This window comes from Molothrus aeneus, chromosome 14 (assembly GCF_037042795.1).
Source record: "Molothrus aeneus isolate 106 chromosome 14, BPBGC_Maene_1.0, whole genome shotgun sequence".
Lineage (NCBI taxonomy): Eukaryota > Metazoa > Chordata > Aves > Passeriformes > Icteridae > Molothrus > Molothrus aeneus.
This window is the reverse complement of record NC_089659.1, coordinates 868650-894932: the sequence shown is the minus strand read 5'-3', so window position 1 is coordinate 894932 and position 26283 is coordinate 868650. Positions and strand designations below refer to the sequence as shown.

Genomic DNA, 26283 nt, shown 5'->3' with positions numbered 1-26283 from the left:
GCTTTTTTTTAATCTTGGATCACCTTTACCCATCTCCTGCTGGCACTAAAGGGAGATGCTGCAGTGGAAGGGGATACAGTGTGTCAGGAAATGAAAATTCACATCAGAGAAGAGTTTGGCTCTCTCAAAGCAGCTTTAGGAGAAGTGGAGTCTTCCCCAGAACTGGTTAAACACTCACTCGCTGTCTGAAGGGGCTTTTCCCTCTCTGCTTTCAGTGGGACCATTCCACAACCCAAACTCAGCCCTCCTGCCCCCCTCCCTGGCTGCAGGGACACATCTGCAGGAGGAGTGCTCTGGGTTGACCACTTTTTTATGGTGCTGCCAGGGTGGTGGAGTCTCCCATAGCCCTGCAGGACCCCCAGGATCCCTCAGAGGGTCACGGCTCACCCACACTCAGCCAGGTGCTTTTATTCATCTCCTCCTTAAATGTTTCTACTCGAGTCATCTGTAAATGAAACAAGACATCTAAAAAGTTGGTTTTTAGTGGGGCTTTTACTAATTTGCTTGATTTTTACGCATTTTACTTGGCCAGGGACCTCTCTGCCCAGCTCTGGGGGAGGCAGAGGGGGATCTGAGAAGTCACCTCAGAGCTCTGTGCTTGGGCTGAGCCGTGTGAGAGCAGGTCTCCAGGGCTTGGCTGCGTGCATGGGAAGCCATGGCCACCAAAATGGGCTGTGGGGACACGGGGGTCAGCAGTGCCCACAGCAGCAGCTGGGTTGTGACAAAACAGTCCTGGAAGCTGCTCTTGTGAGACACCAACAAGCTGTTCCTGGGGCTGCCTTCCCTGGAAGGAGCTGGAGCCTCTCCCTCATGCTCTCCTAATCCTCAGCTTGTGCTCAGTGGTGTCTCAGCACCCCCAGGCACTGCTGCACCCCCTCTGTGATGGGGAGAAGGAGTTGGGAGCTCCCTGAGCAGCACCCTTGGGCAGGTGCCACCCAGGGAGGCAATGGTTAATCTCCTAAAGCCTCCAACCCTGGTGGGCTTTTCCCCCGGAATAATGAGGAGCGGAGTGTGCACTTGGCAGTGTGATTATTACCTGTTTATTTTTTCATGAGGCTCCTCCACTGTGTGTCACTCTCGTGTCACCGTCCATAAACACATTGATTGCACATTCCCGGGAACAGCGCTGCTGCTCCTCGCTGGATCCCTGTCCCCGGGGCCCTGCAGTGACGGGCGGGCTTGGACCTCATCCCCCGGCTCTGCTCCTTTCCTTCCGCAGGATCCACCTCGCCTCTACCCCCTCTCTTTCCTCTCCTCTCCTGCCTTGCCCCTCCCATGCTCCATCTCCCCCTCCCACGGAGTTTTCTGGCCCCTGCCCAGAGGAGCAGGTGAGGAATGTCACAGCTGTCCCACCCCAAACATCCCCCGACCTGCAGCCACTCCATCGGACACCTCCTGCTCGAGGAGCATCCCTGCATCCCTCCAGGCACAGGGATGCTCCTCGGGGAAGCTTCCAGCTCACAGCAGTGACAAGAGGTGGCCGTGCCCTGGGGGTACCTGCAGGGTGGGATTTGCCTCTTCTCCCCTAGAGGTGTGTAGGAAATAAAACCTGCTTTTCCTGGCATCAGCTGAGGGGATGTCACTGCAGGGACATCCCAGGGACCTCCCTGGGGAGCTGTGTCTCCCTGGATGAGAAGGGAAGCAGCCGCCTCAGAGCCCTCACTGTTAAGCACAGGAGGGGGACAATTCCCTGGGGACCCGCTGGGTGTCTGCCCTCACACTGCAGTGCCCGGGGCACCTGGACACTGTCCTGTGCCAGGAGCAGCCTGGAATGGGAATCAGGAACCACTCTGAGTCTGAAATCCGCAGACGTGGGGCTCAGGGAAGCTCTGGGGAACTGAGTGTGATCACACAGCTGTTGGCAGAGTGCACCTGCTCTGAGGGGACCTTCCATTTAAGGATTCTGGGATATAAGCTTGGAAGGTGCAAGAATGAAGGGAATAGGGATGATGGATGGATGGATGGATGGATGGATGGATGGATGGATGGATGGATGGATGGATGGATGGATGGATGGATGGCTGATGGATGGATGGATGGATGGATGGATGGATGGATGGATGGATGGATGGATGGATGATGGATGGATGATGGATGGAGGGATGGATGATGGATGGATGGAGGATGGATGGATGGATGGATGGATGGATGGATGGATGGATGGATGGATGCATGGATGATGGATGGATGGATGGATGGATGGATGGATGGATGGATGGATGGATGGATGGATGATGGATGATGGATGGATGGATGGATGATGGATGGAGGGATGGATGGATGGATGGATGATGGATGGAGGGATGGATGATGGATGGATGGAGGATGGATGGATGGATGGATGGATGGATGGATGGATGGATGGATGGATGCATGGATGATGGATGGATGGATGGATGGATGGATGGATGGATGATGGATGATGGATGGATGGATGGATGATGGATGGATGGATGATGGATGGATGGAGGGATGAGTAGATGAGGGATGGATGGATGGATGGATGGATGGATGGATGGATGGATGGATGAGTAGATGAGGGATGGAGGGATGGAGGGATGGATGGATGGATGGATGATGGATGGAGGATGGATGGATGGATGGATGATGGATGGATGGATGGATGGATGGATGGATGGATGGATGGATGACGGATGGATGGAGGATGGATGGATGGATGGATGGATGGATGGATGGATGGATGGATGGAGGGATGGATGACGGATGGATGGAGGATGGATGGATGGATGGATGGATGGATGGATGGATGGATGGATGGATGGATGATGTATGGATGGAGGGATGGAGGGATGAGTAGATGAGGGATGGAGGGATGGATGGGTGGATGATGGATGATGGATGGATGATGCTCATGGCACCAACCTCCCATGGTGCTGCCAAGGTCAGTTACCCCACCAGGGTCTCTCAGTGTGCACCAGACAACCTCCATGGATAAGGGGCACGGGAGGGGGAATATCAAGGGCAGGATGTGTGGGAGGAAAGACAAACAGGGAGGTGATGGAGGAAAGGAAGAGGCTGCAGAAAAGAGAAGGAAGAAGGGAAAGCAGGGAGCAGACTAAGAATCCACACTGGAATCCAGAATTGATTTTTTTTGTCCCAGAAGCCTCCCAGTTTTTAGTAAAGTCCTTTTCTGTCTTTAATGAATTCTGGTTCCCTTCCCCCTGCCGACCCCGGCGACGATGGAACATTTCCAAGAGCAGGAGGGAGGCAGCGGCACGAGGGGCTTGGAAATCAAATTTAAAAGAAAAAAAAAAATACTCCTCTTTAAAAGTCACTTTGCATCCCCTCCCCGAGCGGGAAGGGAGCACGGGTCATGTCAGAGCCCTCCGCTGCTGTGCCTCGCCTTTGCCGCGGCGCTAATGACACTGGGAATATGCTAAGGAGCTGCCTGCGAGGGGCTTTTCTAATGCGGTCACTTCCTGGGACCTCAAAGAGGCTTTAATTGCCGGGCTCGGCGCTGGCAGGTGTGCTTGTCATGTCTAATCAGCGCGCCCGGCGCACGGCGCCGCCAAAGGGCGATGCTGCCGCTCCCCTCCCCGCCGCGCCCCCGCACCCCCAACTCTTCAACCATTGCACACCTGTCAAAATGATTATGGGAATGAGTCTCCATCACGGGCAGACAGAGCAGATTTGAAGGAAATCCTCTTTCTCCCTCGCTCTCGCCCTTTCTTTTTTGTGTGTGGTTTTTATTCTGGTGCTCGCGTTCGCTCGGCTCGGGAGGGATTAGGGGAAGGGGGGGAAAAATCCCTCTGGTAAATGGACCCTAAACACGCATTGTTGTCGGTGGGGTTTTTTTCTGTGGTACATTCTGGAGTCAGGGCAAGGTTTCCACGCCAGGAGCTCCTGGATGAAGCTGTAAGGAAGGAAACAGAGCAACCCCTGTGCTAAGCAGCAGGTTCCTTGTACATCACAGCCCTTGCACACCCAAAAATGCCCACAGAGCACACCCAGCCACTGTGCAGACCCCCAGCACTGCCACACACACACACACACACACAGAGCAGGCAGAGCTGAAATGGGCTGTGTCCCTGTGGCTCACACACACCCACACTGCCACCTGCGCACACTCACTCACACTCACACCCCTCAGCACACCCCAATCCCTGTGCACAGACCCTCTCCCAGCAGAATCTCTAGTTCAGCCCCACACGTCCTGTCATAGGATCAGACACTGGTGGGGTTGGAATGGACCTCCAAGATCTCCCAGTTCCACCATGCCATGGCAGGGACACCTTTCACTGTCCCACATTGCTCCAACCTGGCCTTGGACACTTCCAGGGATGGCACAGCCACAGCTTCTCTCAACCTCAGGGCTTCCCCACCCTCAAAGGGACAATTTCCCCCTAATATCCAACCCAAAACTGTTTTCTGTCAGTTTGGAGCCATGTACCTGCCACCACACAGCTGTTCTCACATTTTGGTGATTTTAACACAAGCTGATGATGCTCTCTTATTAAATCCTTGCTGAGCAGCACTCAGCAGTGAGCTGAGCACTCAGGATGTGCCCAACAGCTCTCCAGGAGGAGCCTGAGCTCAGCCATGTCCCCACCTCACTGCCACTGCCCTCCCAGGGGCTCCCAGCCAGGGGTCAGGGAGGAATTCAGGCTGGAGGGAACCTCCTGAGGTCTCCAGTCCAAATTCTTACTCAAAAGAGCTCAGCAAAGACCCTCAGGGCTTCATCCAGGCACTGTTGAGTTCAGCTTTTCTGGGGAACCTTAAGGTGATTTTTACAGAATCATGGAACTGTTGAGGTTGGAGAAGCCCCCTGAGATCCCAGAGTCCAACCATTCCCCAGCCCTGCCAGCCCCACCACTGGCCACGTCCTCAGGTGCCACAGCCACAACTTTCTCCTACATTTCCAGTGATGGTGACTCCACCACTGCTCTGGGCACTCTGTGCCAGGGCTGGAAAACTTTGGAGAAGAATTTGTTGTTAATAACCAGTCTAAACCTTAGGCCCAGTCTGAACTTCTCTTGTTTCATCTCATCCCCTCTGTCTCTTGTCCTTTTCCGGTGGAAAAACAAAAGAGGATTTTGATGGGAAGCTTGAGGCACATTTTCCTGCTTGGTGGCCCTGGTCATCATTTAACCCCACACCTCTCACCAGTCCCAGGAGCAGAAGAAAAGAGGAAAAAGGAAGGAAAATAGAATCTGCCCATGCCAAAGGAAAACAAAAATGGGGAAAAGAGAGAGAAAATACAAGTGAGGAGAGAAAAGCTCATTTTGTCTATTGAAAAGATTCTGTTTAATAAAAAATTGATGATATTTTAGTGGCCGTTCCCCTTAAAATTATTCCCATCCCTCTGCTTTTCATCTCACTTGGCTCCTTTTGGATAATCAATCAAGAGTTTCCTGGGACCCACCAGAGGCTCCTGCACGTAGCCCCTTTTGAAGTGGGAGGGAAGGGTTTGTCCTAAATAAATAACAAATAAACTAAATTCTTTCTTTGTTTTGTTCCTATAAGGAATAATGCAAAGGGTTTCAAAGAGAGGGAGAGGGAGAAGGAGCAAAGAGAACAAAGAGTGTCAGCTCCATCCTGAGGGCACAGACACAAAATCCCCCAGGTCAGCCCCTGTGCCAGGGCCTGCCCACCCTCACAGGGAGGAATTTCTCCTCCAGCTTGAGGCCATGTTCACCTCACTGGTTCCAGCTCTCACTGCTCAGCCCAACAGAAACAGGTTTGCTTTGGCCCCCAGGTATCCCCGATTCTGAAGGAAGAGAAATCCTGGGCAAAGTGAGGAATGCAGACACACGTCCAGGCCTTCCAGCCAGTCCATGCCCAAGGGAAGCTCTGAGCCCACATCCCCCAGTCCTACTCCAACCTGCTGTGTCCAGGGGAGCCAGCTCACTCATCAGGATCAGAGAAAACTCCAAGATCTGATCCCACAAATTGATTTCTGCAGCTGTGCCACCCTCTTGTCAACATCTGCCTTGTTCTTGCCCTGCTGGATCAACCAATCCCTCAGGAAGTCCTTCCTGGCTGCTTTCATGGAGCTCCACAGGGTGGGAGTGGGGAAAAGCACAGCCCAAAGGTTCTTCAGCAAGGCCTCACCTGTGATTTATTTAAAAGCAGCTTGGGAAATATCTGTAGCCAACAGCTGTCCCCAGACTGCACCTCTCAGCCATTCAGCTGAAAGATGCCTCATCCCATGCGTGTCATCCTGCCCTTCAAATTCTAATCACAACTATCAGAAAACAGGAGCTCAGAGAACTGAAATAAAAGTCACCAGCCCAGATAATTCCTTAGCAAGGCCCTGGTGCCATCCTTGGGATGTTCACTTGGATGTTCTTCTCTGCCAACAGCATCCTTAAAATGCCAGAGGGTGGGATGAAGGGACTGAGCAGAGCATGAAGCACTGCAGGAAGTGTCCCCTGCTCTGCTGGGAGCAGCTCCTGGCTCCAGGCAGCTCAGCCATGCTTTCACTGGGATGTCAGGGGGTGAAGGGACCCCAGGTCAATCCTGAGACCCATTGGGGCATCCTGAGAGGGTGAAAAGCTGATGTTTGTGAGGGAACAGCCCATGGAATGAGGTGTGGCAACCTGCTGATGCCATGTGAGGGCAAGGGCAGAGGGAGCTGTTGGACAGGTGGCTGGTCATGGAATCTGGAATCATGGAGTGTTTTGGGTTGGAAGGACCTCAAAGCCCATCCAGAGCCACCCCTGCCATGCCAGGGACACCTCCCACTGTCCCAGGAGCTCCCAGGCCCAGTGTCCAGCCTGGCCTTGGGCACTGCCAGGGATCCAGGGGCAGCCCCAGCTGCTCTGGGCACCTGTGCCAGCCCCTGCCCACCCTGCCAGGGAACAATTCCTCCCCAATATCCCATCCATCCCTGCCCTCTGGCAGTGGGAGCCATTCCCTGTGTGTGCTGTCCCTCCATTTCTTGTCCCCAGTCCCTCTGCAGCTCTCCTGGAGCCCCTTTAGACACCAGGAGGGACTCTGGGCTCTCCCCAGAACCAGGCTGAACAATCCCAGCTCTCCCAGCCTTTGCTCATGGCAGAGCAGCTCCATCCCTCTGCTCAAACCTGGGCTCTCTCCCACAGCTCCAGCTCCTTGCTGTGCTGGGCCTCAGGGCTGGGGCAGCTCTGCAGGTGGGGTCTCACCTGCATGGACACCTGGGAACAGCTGGAGCCATGGGAGGAGCAGCCCCAGCACTGGAACTCCTGTGCTGTTAAAGTCAACCAAGAGGACAGCTGAGCTCTGAACCTCAAAGCTCTCCCCCTCACCTTGCTGGCACCTCCAGGCTGGCACTCAGATCGAGGGGTGCAACCACAGCAGGCTCCAAGGCAAGGTCTGGACCATTCCAGAAGGAAGGAATGCCTGGGAAGAACTTTCCAGCTGCTCTGGGGGCAAAGGCAGGGAAGGGCTGGGAGAAGGGGCCAGCCCTGGTGCAAGGAGAGCCCAGTGCTGAGGGCAGGGCTGGTTTTGTGCAGCAGAGAGCAGCGCTGCAGGCTGAGCCCAACTGCAGAGAGGTGTTGGCAGCGTGTCAGGGCTGCAGGAAATCAGCAGAGGTTAAGATCCTGTTAATTTGTACACACACAGGGGATCGGGAGCCCTGGAAGCAGGGCAGGGAGAGAGGGAGGGAGGAGGAGAAGAGGAGGAGGGAGAGGACTTGCACACGAAAATGTCGGGTTTATGTGTGTGGGGGGGTCCATTTCCAAAGCAAGAATACAAATGATCCCAACAAAGCCCAAGCTGTCCTGAAACCCTGTAGCCAATTAGTGCACATCAATAATTAATCAGCTCTCGCTATTGTGCAGCCCGGCCTGTGCTACCCCAGCCCCTGCCACACTCACTCTTTCCCATCACAGACACACTGTTATGACACATAATGATATTGTCCATGAATAATTTAGAGCAGTTTTTCTCCTCTTCTCTCTCTGTCTCACTCTCTCCCTGTGCCCTTATTAGCAGAAAATGTGGAACACACTCTGGGAGGAGGCGAGCCAGGAGCTCCTTCCGTGAGGAGCAGCCCAGTCCCTGCTGGCCCAGGAGCGGAGCCAGTGCCCAGCGCTCCCAGCACGGCTGGGGTGGCTGCCCTTGGTGCAGGGGCTGGCCTGGCAGGGGCTTGGCTTGGAAAAGCTCCTGGAAGCAAAGACTGAACCTTCTGCAGTGTCAGGGGTGGGCAGCACCTGCAGCCCATCCAGGCTGGGCTTTACCTGCATCCATTCCAGGCTGGGCTGGGCCTTCATCCATTCCAGGCTGGGCTTTACCTGCATCCATTCCAGGCTGGGCCTTCATCCATTCCAGGCTGGGCTGGGCCTTCATCCATTCCAGGCTGAGCTTTACTTTCATCCCTACAAGGCTGGTCTTTACCTCCATCCCTTCCAAGCTGAGCTTTACCTCCACCCATTCCAGGCTGGGCTTTACCTCCACCCATTCCAGGCTAGGCTGGGCCTTCATCCATTCCAGGCTGGGCTTTACCTCCATCCCTTCCAAGCTGAGCTTTACCTCCATCCCTTTCAGGTTGAGCTTTATGTCCATCCCTACCAGGCTGAGCTTTACCTCCATCCTTGCCAGGCTGAGCTTTACCTCCATCCATTCCAGGCTGAGCTTTACTTTCATCCTTACAAGGCTGGGCTTTACCTCCATCCATTCCAGGCTGGGCTGGGCCTTCATCCATTCCAGGCTGGGCTTTACCTCCACCCATTCCAAGCTGAGCTTTACCTCCATCCCTTCCAGGTTGAGCTTTATGTCCATCCCTACCAGGCTGAGCTTTACCTCCATCCATTCCAGGCTGAGCTTTACATTCATCCCTACCAGGCTGAGCTTTACTTTCATCTTTACCAGACTGGGCTTTATGTCCACCCATTCCAGACTGAGCTTTACCTCCATCCCTTCCAAGCTGAGCTTTACCTCCATCCCTGCCAGGCTGAGATTCATCTCCATCCCTGCCAGCTGGAACTCCACCTCCATTCCCATTAACAAAGATGTTAATTATTGCAACTGACTGATCCTTGTGCTGAGCCCTCCATAAGATTGTGGGACCAAGAGTGGTGGAAGCACAGATCTCAAATCTGATATTTTTTAGACTGAACTGGGCAAACTAATCAGGGCAAACACTGAATTTGAACTGGTTTTCTGCTGGCTCCACTCTCTTTTGTCCTCATGTCTGGCAGGCTCTGCTCTTCTCATCAGAGACTTCTGGGCCTCTTGGTTGAAGTCAGGCTCGTGGGTGAGGAATTTTAGGGATTATAATGTTCCTGTGGAATAAAGATGAACATGGAGGGGAACTGAGTTAGCACCTGTTTTGTGGGAATGGTGGAATGAGATTAATGCAACTCCTGGTTGTCCTTGCCACAGATGATAAGGGGAGGATTAATTAACCCTACCGGTTATTCTTCTGAAATTTGCACAAGGATTTCTTCCAGCATTTCTGTCCCCAAAAGCAGAGATTGTTTGGCTAAAATGAATTTGGGGAAAGAAAGGTTTGTTCTGAATTCAAGCACTGGAGTGTAGGAAACTCAGTTGCCCTCTGCCATGAGACCTGATGCAGCCATGATCCCTCCATGGTCAATAATCCAATCCATGGTCAATAATCCACTTCCCACCTGCCATTCTCACCTGAGTTTTGATGCCACTGTGGGCTCCAGCCCACTGCTCTGCCCTGCACATCTGGTCCAGCCTGGAATGCTGCTCTCCTTGGGAATGAAGCATGGGAGCCAAGCTGCAGAGGTGCCTGTCCTGGTGGTCCTCCAAGGTTTCCCACAGATTATGATCTGGTACCTTCAGATCTGGAGCTTCCAGACCTAAATATTTTCTTTAGGAACTGAAGAACTGAACTTGACCTGAGCTGTTTGAAATGAAAACCCAGAACCAGCCTATCCTTCTGGAAATAAGGCAGCCCTGAGCCTGGGGCCTTCCATGGGACATGGGGCAGGACTTTGGGAAGTTTGATTTCCAAAGCCTGGAGAACTCAGAGTGCCCCCAGCACTCGAGGTGTCCCAGCAGTGCCAGCACAGGGGACAATCCTGCCCTGAGCAGGAAAAGACATGGTCCCACTATTTTTGGTACAGAGATCTCTCTTGTCACGTGCTGTCACAACATCCAGATGGTCCCTGTGGCCCCTGTGCCCTGTGGGCACTGTTTGGTTTTATTTCCATGCTCCAAACCCATTCTGTGGTATCCATGGGGTTCCATCCTCTGGATTTGTGGTTCTGGAACAATCCCAGCAGCTCTATCCCCCCCTCCACATGCCCAGCACAGCATCAAGGATCTCCATCCAGTCCTGAGATCATTACTATTGGCAAAATAATTGCAACAACAAAACGAGGACTAAAAGCCTTGTTTGCTCCCCTTTCATCTCAGTTCTGCCTTCCTAATGTGGATTTTAAAGGGGAGAGGAAAAATGGGAAGGAATCCAACCCCTCTCCATGTCTTCAGCAGGGCTTTACTGGCCATTTTCACGCTATAAAGCACCAACATTCTTTGAGTTCAGGGGGATTTTGAAAGTTTCTTTCTGAAGCAATGACTGTCAAAGTTGGTTATTGATTGAGGCTGCGGGATCTGAGGGCTGCGTGAGGAAACCTGGCTGATTATTCCACCCCTTCCTCTCTTCTTTCCCTTTCTTTCCTTTGCACCAGGACTGGATTGATCGACCCTGTCTTCATTGTGTTCCCTTCTCCTTTTTCTCTCCTGGTTCCTACTGGGGATTCCTGATTAAACTATGGCAGGGCTCAATTGATCCTCTGCAACTCTCCTGCTCCTCACAAGGAGGAAAAACTGCCCGGCTGCATAATTCAGAAAGCAAACACAGAGAGGAGAGGCAGGGAGGAAAAATCAATACAGCTACAACAGATCCTGCAGACAAATTAGAGGGAGGATCCCTGGCAGCAGCTCAGGGAAAGTTCAGCGACTCCAGAACGGGCTCAAAAAGCAATGGAGCCTCTTGGAGCCCTTTGGAGTGGGGCAAGAAGGGAGGGATCCCCTGGTTCTTTCAGCAAACGGGGGCTGAGCAGGAGAGACCCTCTGCAGTGTCTGCAAGAGGGGAATAAATGTTCTTGTCCTCATCTCCCTACCCAGACTCCAGGGATCCTCCTTCCCAGCCCCGGCTGGGCTGGTCCTGTGGATTTCCTCTGGAACCAGGGAAGTGGGAAATGAAGTGGAAATGGGATTCTCTGCTTCTCCAGCCTTGCAGGGGAGTGGAATCCCAGTAACTCCCTAAATCCTGAGGAAAGCAGGGCTGAGCCCCAGTCCTGCCCCTTGGGTCACTGCAATGGCTCACCCTGAGTCCTCAGGGAGCATCAGCCAAGCAGGTTTGTCCCAGGAAATCAGAACAGAAACCCAGCAGGAGCAGGGCAAAACAGTAAAACAGTAAAACAGATCATAAAGTCCCCAAATGGGCTCGGTTGGAAGGGACCTTAAAGCTCATCCAGTTCTACCTCTGCCATGGGCAGGGACATCTCCCACTGTCCCAGGAGCTTCCAGCCCCAGTGTCCAGCCTGGCCTTGGGCTGGATCCAGGGGCAGCCCCAGCTGCTCTGGGAAATTCCATCCCAGCCCCTGCCCACCCTGCCAGGGAGCAATTCCCAATTCCCAATATCCCATCCATCCCTGCCCTCTGGCACTGGGAGCTATTCCCTGGCTCCTGTCCCTCCATCCTGGTCCCCAGTCCCTCTGCAGCTCTCCTGGAGCCCCTTCAGGCCCTGCCAGGGGCTCTGGGGTCTTGCTGGAATCTTCTCCTCTCCAGGCTGGACATTCCCAGCTCTCTGACAACAGCCAAGAGTTCCAGCTGCTGGCAGAGGGAAGGTGGCCTAGAGACAACCTCCTGTCCCTGGATAGAGGGAACTGTCCTTGGGTCCTCCCAACATTCCCAGTCCATCCGCCCACTCCTCTCCCCAAGGGCACGCTGTAAAATGGGAGAATTGGAGATTCTGGGCTCCAAAGCAAAGCCTGGGTGTGAATGGCAGGCCCAGGGCCATTGCAGCCAAGCCCTGCCTGGAAAGCAGGGGTCTGGGCACATCCCCCTCTGAGGAGCATTTGCCAGCTGAGCCATCCTTCCCTGTCCTTAAGCAGCTCACAAACACAAACACTGCCCCAGCCACGGGGACCTGGGCTATTAAATGACAAACACTCCCTGGGCTCAGTGCAGCCCCAGGAGCATCTGGGATGATGTAGGGGGAACTCCAGGACTGTCCCAGAGATGTCCCTGTCAGGCAGGGCCCAGCCCTTCCTGGCCAGTGATGGATCCCCAGGAAGCCCCGGGCTGGTGTCGAGCTCTGCTGAGCTTTCCTGCAGCAGGGGAGAGCAAAGGCTTTTAAACCAATATTGCTCCGTATTTTAAGATGATTTAAGATCCCAAGGACCAGCCCAGCTCCGGCTCTGCCAGCAGAGGGGATGGATCGTTCCCTTAAAAGCTTTTAAGTGCGTGTGATAGAAAGGGGAAGTGCAGCTGCCTGGCTGAAAGGATTGCAGTGGCTCCAGCTTCCAGCCTGCCCACACATCACTTTAACTCTGCCTGGGAGCTGAGAGACACTTTCCTTCCACACTGGGATCTTCAGGGATCCCAGGAGAGCCAGGCACCCAGGAGAGGCATTTCAAAAGAACCTGGGGGATAGGAGAAGATGGAGAGGTTTTAGTGCTCCTTAGACATCCAGGTGCCTGAGTGAATTCAGCCACTCAGGATGCAGCACCCCCGGGCAAACCCTGCCTTTGCCACTCTGCTCGGGCTGTGGGGAGGTGACCTCCCCCATTCTGGGTTTCCCAGAGGAAACACAGAGCTCCTGCTCCCTGCAGACACAGCTGTGCTGACACTGCACCCACCCGGGCTCCAGGGAGGTCCCTGGTGCTGGGGAGCCCTGGAGGCCGGGGGAGGCACCAGCACCCACCGAGGGATGGATGACTCAGATCCTGTGGGATTCAGGATTCTCCTCACTCTCCCTTTGCCCTCAGAGCCCTCCCAGCTGTGCAGCAGGGAATCCACAGCTCCAGGGCTCCTTTTGGAGCAGAGCATGGATGGGGGTGCCCATCCTGCATGCCCAGCACTCGATCCCAGCTGTGCCATCCTGGGCAGTCTGCAGTGCTGCCCTGAACAAATTCCCTGCTCCTCTGCCCATGCCAGGCACTTTGCACAGAGGAATGTCCAATTTTCTGCTCTGCTAAGGCTTGCAGCAGGGATGCAGACACCTTCCATTCAGTGTTCCCTCGTGTCTCTGGAAAACCTGTGCACATCCCAGCTGTTCTCCTGCATCAGAGCCATCTGCATCCTGGCTGCTGCCTTTAGAGCCATTTGCACTTCTCCTAGGAATCACAGAGCAGCAGCTGTCCTGACCCTTCTGGTCCTAGAAACTGCTGGACCTGTGGAAAGGGACAACCACAAGTCCTTGGTGAAGAGGAAGAGCTCCCAGGCAAAGCCAAGCCCTTTCCCTGTGGGGTTACTGGTGCAGCTCAGATGCTGGGAAAGGCTCCCTGGGCCTGGCATCTTGGTTCACTACCAATTCCCAGCCCTCCCTAATGGCTCAGATGGTGTGGGCAGAGTGGGAAGGAGCTGTAGACCTGCAGCCCACACCCAAATTCCAGCAATTATTGGTGTTCCCGGGTGCTCCTTGGCCCCCTGCCCACCACCAGCGCTTGGGAGACTCAGAGCCAGCTCTGGAGCATGGATGGCTCTGAGGAATCCTGCTCAAGGCTCCTGGGAACCATTATCCACTTTATCCTGCGCCTCAGGGGTGGACTTGGTGCCTCTGAAGGTCCCATCAAACCCCAGCTGTTCCATGATCCTCTGATCCACCCAGGAGCGTGTCCTTGCCAGCAAACCTTGTGGCTTTCCCTACATTGAATTTCTTGTCTGCTCTGTGCTGCCTCTCTCTTCCTACCCTCCAGGGATGGCTTTTGTCTTCTGCTGCTGTGCTACACAGAAACTTTTGTCATCCCTGGATCGCCTGAGGCAGTGGAGGTGACCTTGTTGCTGAGCTTTGTTTCCCTCTCACACTGAAGCTTCTCCTCCTTTGAGCCGAGCCAGAGCCCTTCTCTGAAGCTCCTTTTCCATCTTGTCAGAGCAAGGCTCATTCAGGCAGAACTCATTCATGAAAGGCATCTGTGAGAGGCTCCTAGAGCTCCCATCTTTGGGGTAGAGCTCTGCAGGGTCAGGGATTGGTCTCCACGACCCTGATTCCTCCCAGCTCAGGATATTCTCTGTTTCCATGGGATCAGTATCTCCCACCTGGCCTGGATCTGTCTTGGAGGCAGAGGAAGTGAGGATGGTCTGCCAGGTCTGAGCCCAGTTCCAGGACCAGCACAAACCCCCTCCCAAACCTCCTTCCAGCTCACACTTCCTCACAGGGTCCTTTCTGCCCCTAAATCCCCCGAGCTGGGTTCAGATGGGTTCCAGGGGTAAAACAGGTGAGCACAGGTGGGTTGTCACAGGGAGAAGGGACAGGGAGAGAGGTGCAGGGTTTGGGCAACTGCAGAGGAGAAGTGGGAGGATTTGTGGCCCAAATATTCCTCTGAGTTACTAAAACTCTGAAGAAGTGATGGCACCTGAACTGCCTTAGGCAAGAGAGCCTCGTGTACCTGCAGCCACCTTTGTCACCTGCCTGTCCCTGCCCCCATTCTGCCAGGACCTCCTTGAGAACAGGGCTGAGGAGTGAAGTGGCTTCAAGGAAACAAAAGGTTTGAGCTGATGCTCAGAGGATTTCAGAGTCTTCCCTTCTCCTGTGGACTTTGGTGCAGAGCTCTGTCCACACTCTGGCCAGGCCAGAATTGCTCTCATGGTCAGGGATGGGCAGTGGTTGGGATGGATGGATGGATGGATGGATGGATGGATGGATGGATGGATGGATGGATGGATGGATGGATGATGGATGGATGGATGGATGGATGGATGGATGGATGGATGGATGATGGATGGAAGGATGGATGGATGGATGGATGGATGGATGGATGGATGGATGGATGGATGGATGATGGATGGATGGATGGATGGATGGATGATGGATGGATGGATGATGGATGGATGGATGGATGATGGATGGATGATGGATGGATGGATGGATGATGGATGGATGATGGATGGATGGATGGATGGATGGATGGATGGATGGATGGATGGATGGATGGATGATGGATGGATGGATGATGGATGGATGGATGGATGGATGGATGGATGGATGGATGGAATATCCCAGCAGAACCTCTCCTAAACACCTCCCAGGGTAACTCATTTTTGGAGTCAGGGTGACTCATTCTTGGAGCTCTTCCTTGCTCCTTGGTTTTGCTTGGGCCTGGAGGAGGGACAGGAGAGGTGGCTGGAGCATAATCCATGGGGAATGCTGGGATTTGGGTCGGCCAATTCCATGCATTGCCCAGGGAGTTGATGCCCCATCCCTGGATGTGTCCAAGGCTGGGCTGGATGGGGTCTGGAAGCAAGCTGGGACAGTGGAAGGTGTTCCTGCCCATGGCAGGAGGTGGGGTGAGATGGTCCTTAGGGTTCCTCCCAACCCAAAGCATTCCCTGATCCATTGGTTCCATAATTCCCAAGGACAGCCAGTACCATCCTCTCCCTGGACCATAAGCAGCTCAGAGAGTCACGTAATTGCATTGTGGGGAGACTGAAAGTTTTCCAGGGCTTCTTGACTTCTCCAAATTGGATTTGTGGTGCCCATTTGCTCCCAAAGTGTGCAACAGGACACGCACACAACTCATTATTCCATTTCAAAATCCATCGGTGCTTTCAGCCTCCCATGGGTGCAGAGCTCTGAGCTTTTCAACCCAAATTCCTGCAGGATCCCAGCTGCAGACCACAACCAGAATTCCCAGACTGCAGCAGGTGCTGGGCCAGCACATCATGCAAAGGAGAGAGAAAGAGAGCCTTGATCTGAAAGTGGAAAATGTCACTTGGAGACATTTGATGGGTTTTTTGGAATTAAGCCGTGTTTGCCACCCGTACTGGGACACTTGAGGTGAAGATCTGGGATGTTTCAGCTCCCAGCTTTCCTGCTGTGAGCCCTGAGAGCTGCTTGCTGTCTCCCAGCAGATCCTGCTGCTCCTGCTGCCCCCTCTCTCCAGAGCAGCCCCTCAGCCTCCAGCAGGATCACGTTATGGGGCTTCCCATGCTCCAGTGATCCCCAACCTTCATCCCAACCTGTTCCCTGCTGCTCTTCCCACACTCTCCCTCTCCATGTCCTTCCCACACTCTCCCTCTCCCTGGAGTAACATTTCATGGATAGCTGGAGGGACACAACCGTGGCTTTCCTGCAGAGACCCTCAGAGTGATTTTCCCACTGGGATCTGTTCCCTGACAGTGACAGATGACAGAAAAGGGAGAGGAGCAAAAGCAAGTTTAGCCCACAGACAAATTCATTTTTCTCCCAAAACTGTTGCACCTGAACATTTTCCCAGCATATTTCATGGAGAGGAAAAGTGGCGGAGACTGAAAATCTGCAAAGCAGATGGAAGGACTCTTCCTCCTTCAGCCGGAGTCCGGCGATCCCGATTTTCAGGTGCTCGGGACTTTTCAGCAATTCCTTTTGATCCGGCAGCCAGGAGAGGGAGCTCGGCATCCTAATGCCAGGCTCCACTGGCCGGAGAGCTCTGGAGACAATGCTGATGATTCTTTTGTTCGACAAATAAAAGAAGTGGCCCGCGAGGGAGCCGTTTTGGCAGCTGCTTTATGAGGGCTGCGGGGAATTGTGGAAAATCGATGTTTGCCAAAGGCGGAATGGACAGAATTGGTGGAAGAAAACAGAAGTAACTCTTGGGCTTCGGAGGGATTACTGCAGGCACAGGATCTTGGAAAAGTGGGGTGGCTTCAGCCCCAGCAGCAGGAGCACGGGGATCTGTGGGGACCAGGAGCAGTGGGAATTCTTGAGCTGGACTTGCGACATTGGACTTTGGCCACCAAAGCCAGAGGAAAGTCCTCTCGGTAAAAATTCCCCTCCCAGAACACCAAGGACTTGCAGGTCCCATCCACCTCATGGGGAGCAGTAGAATATTCAGGAATTTTTGTATTTTGGTGTTTAAGCAGGGGCTGTCACCGAGCTGTAGGTGTCACAGGGAGAACGCTCCAAGAATCACAATGGAAAGGGATTCCCAAATGTCCTGAACATCAGTGGAAAGAGACACTTTAAAAATGGATAATTATCCCATGCCAGCCTGCCAGCGAGACCAGGAATTCAGTAGGATTGGAAGGGAGACATTTATTAAAATATAAAGAGTCCCACACTCCTACCTCAAAACCTTCTGAGTTTAATGATGTCAACTCATCCAGTTCCGATGAGCAGTGGCACAGTTCCTGGACTTCCTGAAAGTCCTGTTTCTTTCTTTCCTTTGGATGTTTAACACCCTGGGAAGAGCAGATTGTGCACCTGGCTTGGCCAGCCTGTGGATGGATGTAAAGATGTCACCTCAAGGACTTTGGAGATGCTCCTCAGTCACAGTATCCCAGAACCCCTGAGGTTGGAAAAGACTCCAGGATCATCGAGTCCAAGCTGTGCCCAATGCCCACCTTGTCCCCAGCCCAGAGCTCTGAGTGCCACGTCCAGACATTCCTTGGACACCTCCAGGGATGGGCACTCCACCACTTCCCTGGAAATGTTCTTCTTCAAGACCCCAGAAACCACAACAGGCCAATTTCAATCCCTGTGTGCTGCTGGTATCCCCTAATCCAGAGATGCCTGAGCACAAGGAGCTGCTGCTCTTGGTGATTCCCTTCATAGTGTCACTTTTTTCCTGTTGCTCCTGGAAAATACCATATGTGGGCATCTTTTCCCCCTGCTCAGTGTGACACCCCTGTCACATGAGCTGCAGCTGTAGGCATGGGAAAGGAAATGCTCCATGTTGGGAAATCTGGAAGAGTTCAATTCCTTGGCCATGGGATCATCCATGAGCCATCCCAGGCCCTGCCAGAGCTGCTGTAACCACTCAGTACCGACAGATCCATGCCTGGATCCACTTCCCAGTCTGGCTTTTGGAGACCCAAGGGATGGAGTTGAGACAGGAAGGCTGCAGCCTTTCCCTGTGTCCTTCCAAATCCTGTTTGGGTAAGGACAGTGCCTGCAGGGAAACTGGAATAGAATCATGGAATGATAGGATGGTTTGGGTTGGAAAGGACCTCAAAGCCCACCCAGTGCCACCCCTGCCGTGGCAGGGACGCCTCCCACTGTCCCAGGCTGCTCCCAGCCCCAGTGTCCAGCCTGGCCTTGGGCACTGCCAGGGATCCAGGGGCAGCCCCAGCTGCTCTGGGCACCTGTGCCAGGGCCTGCCCACCCTCACAGGGAATAATTTCCTTCTATTTTCCTATTCCTCACCTGACAGATGCATTCCCCCTTGGGCTAGAGTGAAGAAAGGTTATTTGGGGAGTGCCAGCTGGGCTATGGAGCCTCCTGAACAGCAGCTGCCACTGGAATATCCTCCTGGATTAGTGGCTGCTGGCACCCAACAGGCTGAAACCTGTGACTGAGCTGCAGATCCCAGCTGGCTGCTGAAGCCACCTGACCATGGTGGGGACAGCAGTGCCCCTGTGCATGGCAGGGGATTGCACCAGGGCGTCTTTAAGGACCCTTCCAACCCAAACCAGGCTGGGATTCTCTGATAGCAAAACGTGCAGGTCTCAGTCCTGGAGAGAGCTCTTGAGAGCTCCTGTTACAGGTGGGGACTGGAAGAGTTTTGGGTCTGGTTTTGAGTGAGCCAAAGCCTCTGTTCTTTGAAAATGCCCTGTGCAGGGAGAGAACATTCCCCACTGACCTCCCAGCAGGAAAAGCCTGGGATGTCACTGTCCTGCCCTGTGCCTGGTGAACACTCCCTGGCAAGGCTGGCATTTCTCCACCAGTGCCTCAGTTTGTAATGCCCCTCCAGCCACTCCTTGGAGCATCCCCAGCTCTTCTCCAGCGCCTTTCTCTGCCCACATGGATCTCAGAGACACGAAAAATGATCTTTGAGTATCACCATCCCCTGCTGCCCCTTCTCAGGGAATCACAGAACAGCTGGGTTTGGAGGAACCTTAAACACCACCAAGCCCAACCATTCCCCCAGAGCTGCCAAGGCCACCACTGGCCCATGTCCCCAAGAGCCACGTGCACATGGCTTTGAGCACCCTCCAGGAATGATGATTCCCCCCTGTCCAGTTTGTCTCCTGGCTGGAGGGATGCCTTCCCTGCCCCGCTGCCCGTTCAAACAGACAATGAAGTGTTTCATGTTTTCTGGGACCATTCTCACATTGACTTTGAAATTTATTTCCCACAAACATTTGTCCTCAAATCCAATCTCTCTGACGGCTGAAGAAAGCAACATAAAAGAAGCAGGGCATTTATTCATAATTGAAAGGGAAAGTCCCTGGCTCTGCTGACCAGAGGTGCCAATTAGAGCCTGCTGGATGTGGATGGAGGCACCTCCTCCCCTCCCCAGCTCACCCCAGACAGAGAGCAGCAGGTATTTGCTGTGCTGGGTTAAGATTGGACCTCCAAGCAGGAATTCCATGGCTCCAGCTCCCCTGTCCTGAAGCCAGCCAGGCCCCAGAACATTTAGAAACTGAAAGGCTGGATGAAAGCCTCAAACACCAAGACAGTTTGCAGGAATATCAACCAGACAAAAAAAAAAAAAAACCTAAACCCCCAAAAACCCAATTGTACCGAAGCCATTGCTGGGCACAGAAAGCTCCAGATTTTGTAGCTTCCAGACAAAGCAGCAACCGTCAGAATCTGTGTTTCAAGTCTGACCTTCTGCTTTTATCTATATTTTAAACCCCACACAAGGTATACAAGGCGAATGTTGCTGTTACAGTCAGAAAAGCCTAAATAATGGATGAAGAACAGAGGCTGCACAGGGAGGAAGGAGGGGGGGGAAGAAAAAGAAAAGAGAGAAAAAGAAAAAAGGAGGAAGAGAAAAGCTGGAGGAAAAAGGAAAAGGGAAAAAAAAAAGGTAAGAGAGAAAGAAAGTCAAGAGCCCTCCAAAATGAGAAGGGGCTGACACCTCTGAGCTGAGCCTGGAAGTGGGAATGTGATCCCTTCCATGGGTGGGGTGTGAACTGGTCAGGGGCTGTGCTGGAGCAGTTGCAATTTGCTGCTCTCAGCCCAACTCAAAACCGGGCAGTTTCTGCTCTGCCTCTGCCCATGATCCAAGCTCCTCTCCTAGAGGGAAATATCCTCAAGGGAAGGAGCCAGGAGAGGTCTGGAGCTGGATGTGGTGAGAGGAGGTGTTGGGCAGGGCTGTGCTGCCCTTGGAGCTGCCAAAATATTGCCAGGACTGGATCCTCCTGCACTGAGGCATGGGGTGAGGATGAGATTTATCCATGGAAGGCGTCGGGATGGAAACACTCGCTGGATGCTTTCTTATTTCCATGAACATTTATCCTGGAGGCAGCACTGTGATTTTGCAGCAGGGCTGGGAGCACCAAGGGCAGGCAACATCCATTGCCAGGATACCCCACAGCAGAGCTGAGAGCTCTGAAGGGCAGAGTTTCCACTGGGTTAAATATTTGGAGGGGCTTGCAGGAGGCCTCCTCCTTCCCTGCCTCCATCCCTTCCTCCCAGCCCTGCAAGGAGCTGGCTCCAGGCAGCAGGGCTTGAGAGCCCTAAGAAGCAGAATGAAGCCATCAAGGCTTGGCATGGAGGCAAACTGCATTTCATTCCCTGCAAACTGCATTTCATTGCCTGCCAAATGCCCAGTCACTGCTGCTCAGCTCCCTCCTGCTGCCTCTCAGTGGGTTCCTGTGCTCCCTGTCCCTTTCCAGGTGTGCTGGGAGCAGGACACAGCTCCTGGGCAGATCCCCTCTCCTCCACACATCCCCCTTTGGAGACATGCCCAGGAGCAGCTTTGCATTGGATCCTCTCTGCTGGTGACCCGATGTCCAAGGGGCTGCCTGGCTCCCAGCCCATCCAGGAGGAGTGGGATGCACTGCAGGCTGTGCTCAGCCACCAGCCCCTGTGTGTGACAGGCCCCAGAAAAGGGCAGGCAAGAGGCTTCCTTTCCACCAGCCCCTTACAGGGTGACCTCCCCTCTGCCCCTGTCACAGCCCCTGGCACTGTCCCAGGATGGTATCACTGTGTCACTTTCATAAAATTTCATCATTTCATATAATTTCATAATTTAATTTCTCTTCTTTCATAAAATTCCACAACAATTCGGGTGAGAAGGGACCTTAAAGCCCATCTCATTCCAGCTAGAACTGGGGGACAGAGTCCCCCATTCTGGGGACTTTTCCTCCAAACCAGGCTGCTCCAAGCCCCATCCAGCCTGGCCTTGGACACTTCCAGGGGTCCAGGGGCAGCACAGCTGCTCTGGGCACTCTGTGCAGGTCTTCAGCACCCCCACAGGGAGGAATTTTTTCCATATATCTAATCCTAAATCAAATCCTTCCTTGTATCTACCCTCTGTCTGTTTAAAGCCTGAGGTCTCACTCTCTGATGACCCTGGCCATGCTTCCAGGGTTGTTATTCCCAGAAACTTTGGTGTTTGGGCAGTTGAGTGCTCAGCTGTTTCAGACACTTGTACCAGTCACAAATGGCACAGCAAGAAGTGGGGAAGGTGGGCCTGGAGGCACAACTGTGGGGCAGGGACCCCAGCTCCATGGCAAATCCATCCCTGCTCCCAGTCCATGGCCTGAGTCTCCTGCAGATGTTCCCACATCATCTTATGGTGTAGGGCCAAACTTTTCCCAGTCAGCATTTTCCTGGCAGCAGAAGGAGCAGGGGAACAGCAAGGTTGGCAAAAAATGTAGGAGTGGAAGTTGTTCTGGAAGGTTTCACCCACCAGCCAGGGAAGGGAGATGTTCCCTCACTCGTGGGCAGCACAGAGCCAGGTCACTGTGATCCCTCAGTGACAAATGGTGGCAGGATGGGAAGAGGCAGCGTGGCCAAAGGGGAGACTCAGGAAAGGCTCCAAAGCCAGTCCAGCTCTGTCAGTCAGCTCCTCTAACAAGGCTTCAAAAGGAATCCAGGGCATCCCAAGATCCCTGTGGGTTCCTGCAGCCATCCCAGGAAAAGCAGTGTGGGAGGGAGGGTTCCTGCTTCACCAACCAGGTCCAGTTCTTCTGAACAGCAAGAGAGGACCCAAAGTGCTCTGTGATTGCAGCCCTGGCTCACCAGGACACCTCAGGGAGGTCCCAGCATCAAGGGGTGACAGATGTGGGAGCTGTGGGAGCTGTGCTGTGGGAGCTGCCCCTCCAGTCCTTCACCCAAGGCTGGGGAGGCTCCAAGGCATGGCATGTTTGCAGGACTGTGAGACTGACCCGATGAAAGATGTTTCTTTAGAGCTGGGTTAGATTTGATGATCTGAAAGGTCTTTTCCAACCTAAATGATTTCAAGAATGAGGAAGAAAAGAGTCTGGGAGTGACCTGGCCTGTTAACAGATGAATTCAGTGATCCTAGAGGTGTCCACCTGGATGATCCTGTGATTCCATGACCTGCACAGCCTCTCCTGGGCTCTCTGCAGACTCAGGGGGACTCCACAGAAGCTGCTTTGAAGTCACAGAGTCACAGAATGGTTTGGGTGGGAACTCAGAGCTCATCTCGCTCCAACTTTTCCTGCCATGGGCAGGGAAACTTCCACCAGCCCAAGTCTTCTTGGAAAACCCTTCACTGGGAATTTTCCTGCTGGAAACATGAAGCTGAGCCATTGGATTGATCTCCACACTCACATGGCTCCGATAATCGCAGGCCATGGCAGAGGCCACAGCACCTGAGCTCTGATTGAACCTTTGCTCTCAGCGAGGCCTGAGGAGCAGCACCCTACAGAGGGAGCTTTCAGGTTCCCTTAATTTAACCAAAATATCCTGCAGCCCACTTAACAGCACATTATGAAATTTTCTCATGAATAATTAACTCTGAACTGCGATTGACATCATGAAGCATGTGGCTGGCTCGGGCAGTGCCTTCCAGCAGCCAGTGGCTCACAGGGGGATGCGCAGCCAGCACGGCAGAAATCAGCACTTCCCCAGCAAGAGCAGGGCCTGCTGCAGCTGCTGCAGGGCAGGGCAAGGCAGGCAGCAGCTCCCCAGTGCTCCTCCAGACAGGGAGGACAGGATGGCCAAGCCCAAGAGCAGGGTGGGTTCGGGGTGGCAGGAGGGCAGCAGGGAGCTTTGGCCAGGGCTGGTACATCACAAGGAGAAATTCAGAGCTGTGTCTGAGGCCTTCGGGCTGTCAGCGGGGTTGTTGTGATGGGGAAACAGCTCCTGGTGCAAGGAAAAGCTGCTTTTGTCAGCACTGCAGTCACTGACAGCTCCTGGCAGGCCGTGCTGGAAGGCGAGGCTGGAGGTCCCTGCCAGACCCGGGATCACTCCCTGCTCCCAGGGGCGGCACAGCCCTGGGTGCTGCACTCCCATGGCAGGCACGGGCACTCCCAGAGGCTCCGATTTCGGCAGTTGTCAGTCCTGCCTGCTGTGATTTTCTCAGCCTCCAGGTATCTGAGAACAAATCTTGACCCAAGGCTCAAAGTTTCCCAAGGGAAAGCTCCTCTTCAGGAGTCGGTCTCATGAACAGCCCACAGGCTTTGCATCTCTCTCACAGAGCTGGGCTGCCCCAGGAGCCACAGGGAATCCCAGCACAGCCCCTCCAGCAGCCGGGCCACCAGCCCCTGGGGGACATGTCCCTGTCTGCCCACCTGCCTTCACACCCGAGGGGACACAGCCCCGGGGGAGCGAGCAGAGGGGCTGCCCTCCGCCACGAATTAGTCACGGCCAGAGAGGTGACCCCGTGTCCTGCTGGCTGTACCGCGCAGCTGTCGGCGGCTGGGAACAGTTGTGGAGCAGAAGATTCCCATGGTTTTGGCTGCAGAGCGAATCCAGAGCTGATCCACCCCCCACTCCCTCAGCCCCCTCCTTAAACTGTGTGTTTTAATAAAGACATCCAGGCAGCGCGCTCGGAAAGCTCGCTTAGATCTGAACTAAAGAGCACAGCCAGGGTGGGAAAAAATCCATGCGAGAAGCCGGAGGAAGTCGGCATTGCGTGTGCTGAGCGAGGAGAGCGGGCAGGGCGGCGGGAGAGAGCCGGGCACGGCGATGGCAGCGCCCCGGGCAGCGCCCTCCGGAGCCACCACCCGTGCGGGAGGCAGCGCTGGGCGGCTCCGGGGGCGGCTCGGGGCTCCCGGGGAGCGGCTGCAGCCCGGGGTTCGGTCCCGGCTCCACTGCCCGGGGCCCGCTCCCGCTTCCTCTGCCCGGGGTTCGGTCCTGGTCCGTCTGTCCGGGGTTCGGTCCTGGTCCGTCTGTCCGGGGGTTCTGTCCCGGCTCCTCTGCCCAGGGTTCGGTCCCGATTCCTCTGCCCAGGGTTCTGTCCCGGTTCCTCTGCCCAGGGTTCGCTCCCGCTTCCTCTGCCCGGGGTTCGGTCCCGGCTCCTCTGCCCGGGGTTCGGTCCTGGTCCGTCTGTCCGGGGGTTCTGTCCCGGTTCCTCTGCCCAGGGTTCGGTCCCGGCTCCTCTGCCCAGGGTTCAGTCCCGGCTCCTCTGCCCAGAGTTCTGTCCCGGTTCCTCTGCCCAGGGTTCTGTCCCGGTTCCTCTGCCCAGGGTTCAGTCCCGGCTCCTCTGCCCAGGGTTCTGTGCCGGTTCCTCTGCCCAGGGTTCGGTCCCGGTTCCTCTGCCCAAGGTTCTGTCCCGGTTCCTCTGCCCAGGGTTCTGTCCCGGTTCCTCTGCCCAGGGTTCTGTCCCGGTCCGTCTGCCCGAGCTGCTGCGGGCACTGGGGAAGCAGAGCGGGCCGGGCACACCCGGCACCATCGGGAGCAGCTCGGCCTGCAGGGCCCCTCTGGAGGAGCCATGGCCCTTCCCGCAGGAAGGAACCCCCGCAGGAGAGAGTCCCCCGTGCCAGGGCCGGGAGAGAGCGAAGGAGAAAAGGAGCCGTGCTCACCTGGCACACGCGGCCACATTCCCCCGTGGAATGGGCTGGTCGAGAGCCTGGGTACTGCAGGAGCTGGGCTGGACCAGGTGAGGAGTGAGAGGGTCCTTGAGCAGCTGGGTGGGACCAGGTGTGAGGACAGACCGCCCAGACAGACAGAGCTGCCTGGGATAGGAGGAAGGAGGGAGGAGGGAAGAGCAGGAGAGATGGTGGAGGCCCTGGAGAGAGAAGGTGAAAGGGGAAGGTACAAGGGGGAACAGACTCACTCCTGGTGGGACTCAGGGTGAGGGAAGGGGCCTCCCAAAAATACTGACTGATTTGGGTGATGCCATGAGTGCAGCATTGCTGCCCTGAACCCCCACTGCCACCAGTGGCACCCTGACCCAGCCCTGCATCCATTTTAGTGGCTGAAAGGAGATGATGAATTTGTCCTTCCTAATCTGAGGGTCTGGAATGCTGATCTCCTTGGACATGGTGCAAGTATTGATAAACAATGGGAAAATTCTGCCCTGAAGACCTCTCTTGGTGATGGGAGTTTTTTCAAAGCCTGGATAGATCACAGATCCAGTGTGGTGGATACTTCCCCGTGCTGTTGCAAGGCCAGCAGGTGTTTCCTCTGCTTTGCAGGAGAGGCAAACACAGCTCTGCTCCACCATTTATCCTGGAAATCCATCCTGGAGCTGGGGAGGGATGAGGCAGTGTTCCCTGAGCTCGAGGTGCCCTGGAACACCTCTGGAACAGCTCCCTGTGACTGCCAGGCAGCAGCTGGGAAGTGGCAGAGTGGTGGAGCAGGATTCCAGACACACACATGGGTTTTCCTTGTGTGAACCCAAACCCTTCCCGTGCCTGAGATAAATAAAACACAGTCCTTAGCTGACACTTTCACATCACTCAGAGAGTTCCAATTTTCCTACAGCTGCTGGAGGTGTTGGTGAGGTGCTGCAGATGAAATGGAGATTTTACCTCTGATCCCTCTATGTCCAGGATCCCAAAGTTCCTGGAATTGCCTGTGAGTTCCCCTGCTCTCTGATTTCCCCAAAGATTGAAGGCAAATTCTACAGCACTTCCTTAGGGTTTATGGCTAAAAACAAGAGGCTATTCCTGCAGGGCTCTGGGAGGGCTGATGGGGCAGGAGGCTGTTCCTGTAGGTGAAGGATGGGGAGATAAAGGCCTCTGGAAAAGCACAAGATTAAATTTCTGGAAGTATTTCTTTAACACAGATGAAAAAAAAAACTAAATTATTAAAAAACAACCAACAAAAAAAAAGCCACCCCCCCACAAACAAACAAACAAAAGCAAAAGTAAAAAAACCTCACAAATTTGTAAATTTATTAGGATCTCTTATTCCCCACTGCCACTGGGATGAGCAGGGAGCTCTGGTTTTGCACAGCCAAGGGTTGGAGCTGCTCCTACCACAGGCAACTGCACCTGACCCAGGGCTTGGCCCTTGTGAAGGGCAACAGATCCACTGGGGAGCTGGGACCTGCTCCTTTTCCCTGGGATTGTGGGATC

At 54.4% G+C, this 26283-nt stretch overlaps 1 protein-coding gene across 1 annotated transcript in view; it reads right to left on the bottom strand.

Moving 5' to 3' along the window:
- Window positions 1–26283, bottom strand: part of LOC136562772 (endothelin receptor type B-like) — a 73245-nt gene that overhangs the window by 42562 nt on the left and 4400 nt on the right. The window contains exons 3-4 of the mRNA XM_066559778.1: window positions 24784–24887; window positions 23869–24615 (exon numbers count right to left, since the gene is read on the bottom strand). Coding sequence (XP_066415875.1) covers window positions 23869–24615; window positions 24784–24887 — 851 coding nt within the window. The remainder of the gene's footprint in view (window positions 1–23868; window positions 24616–24783; window positions 24888–26283) is intronic.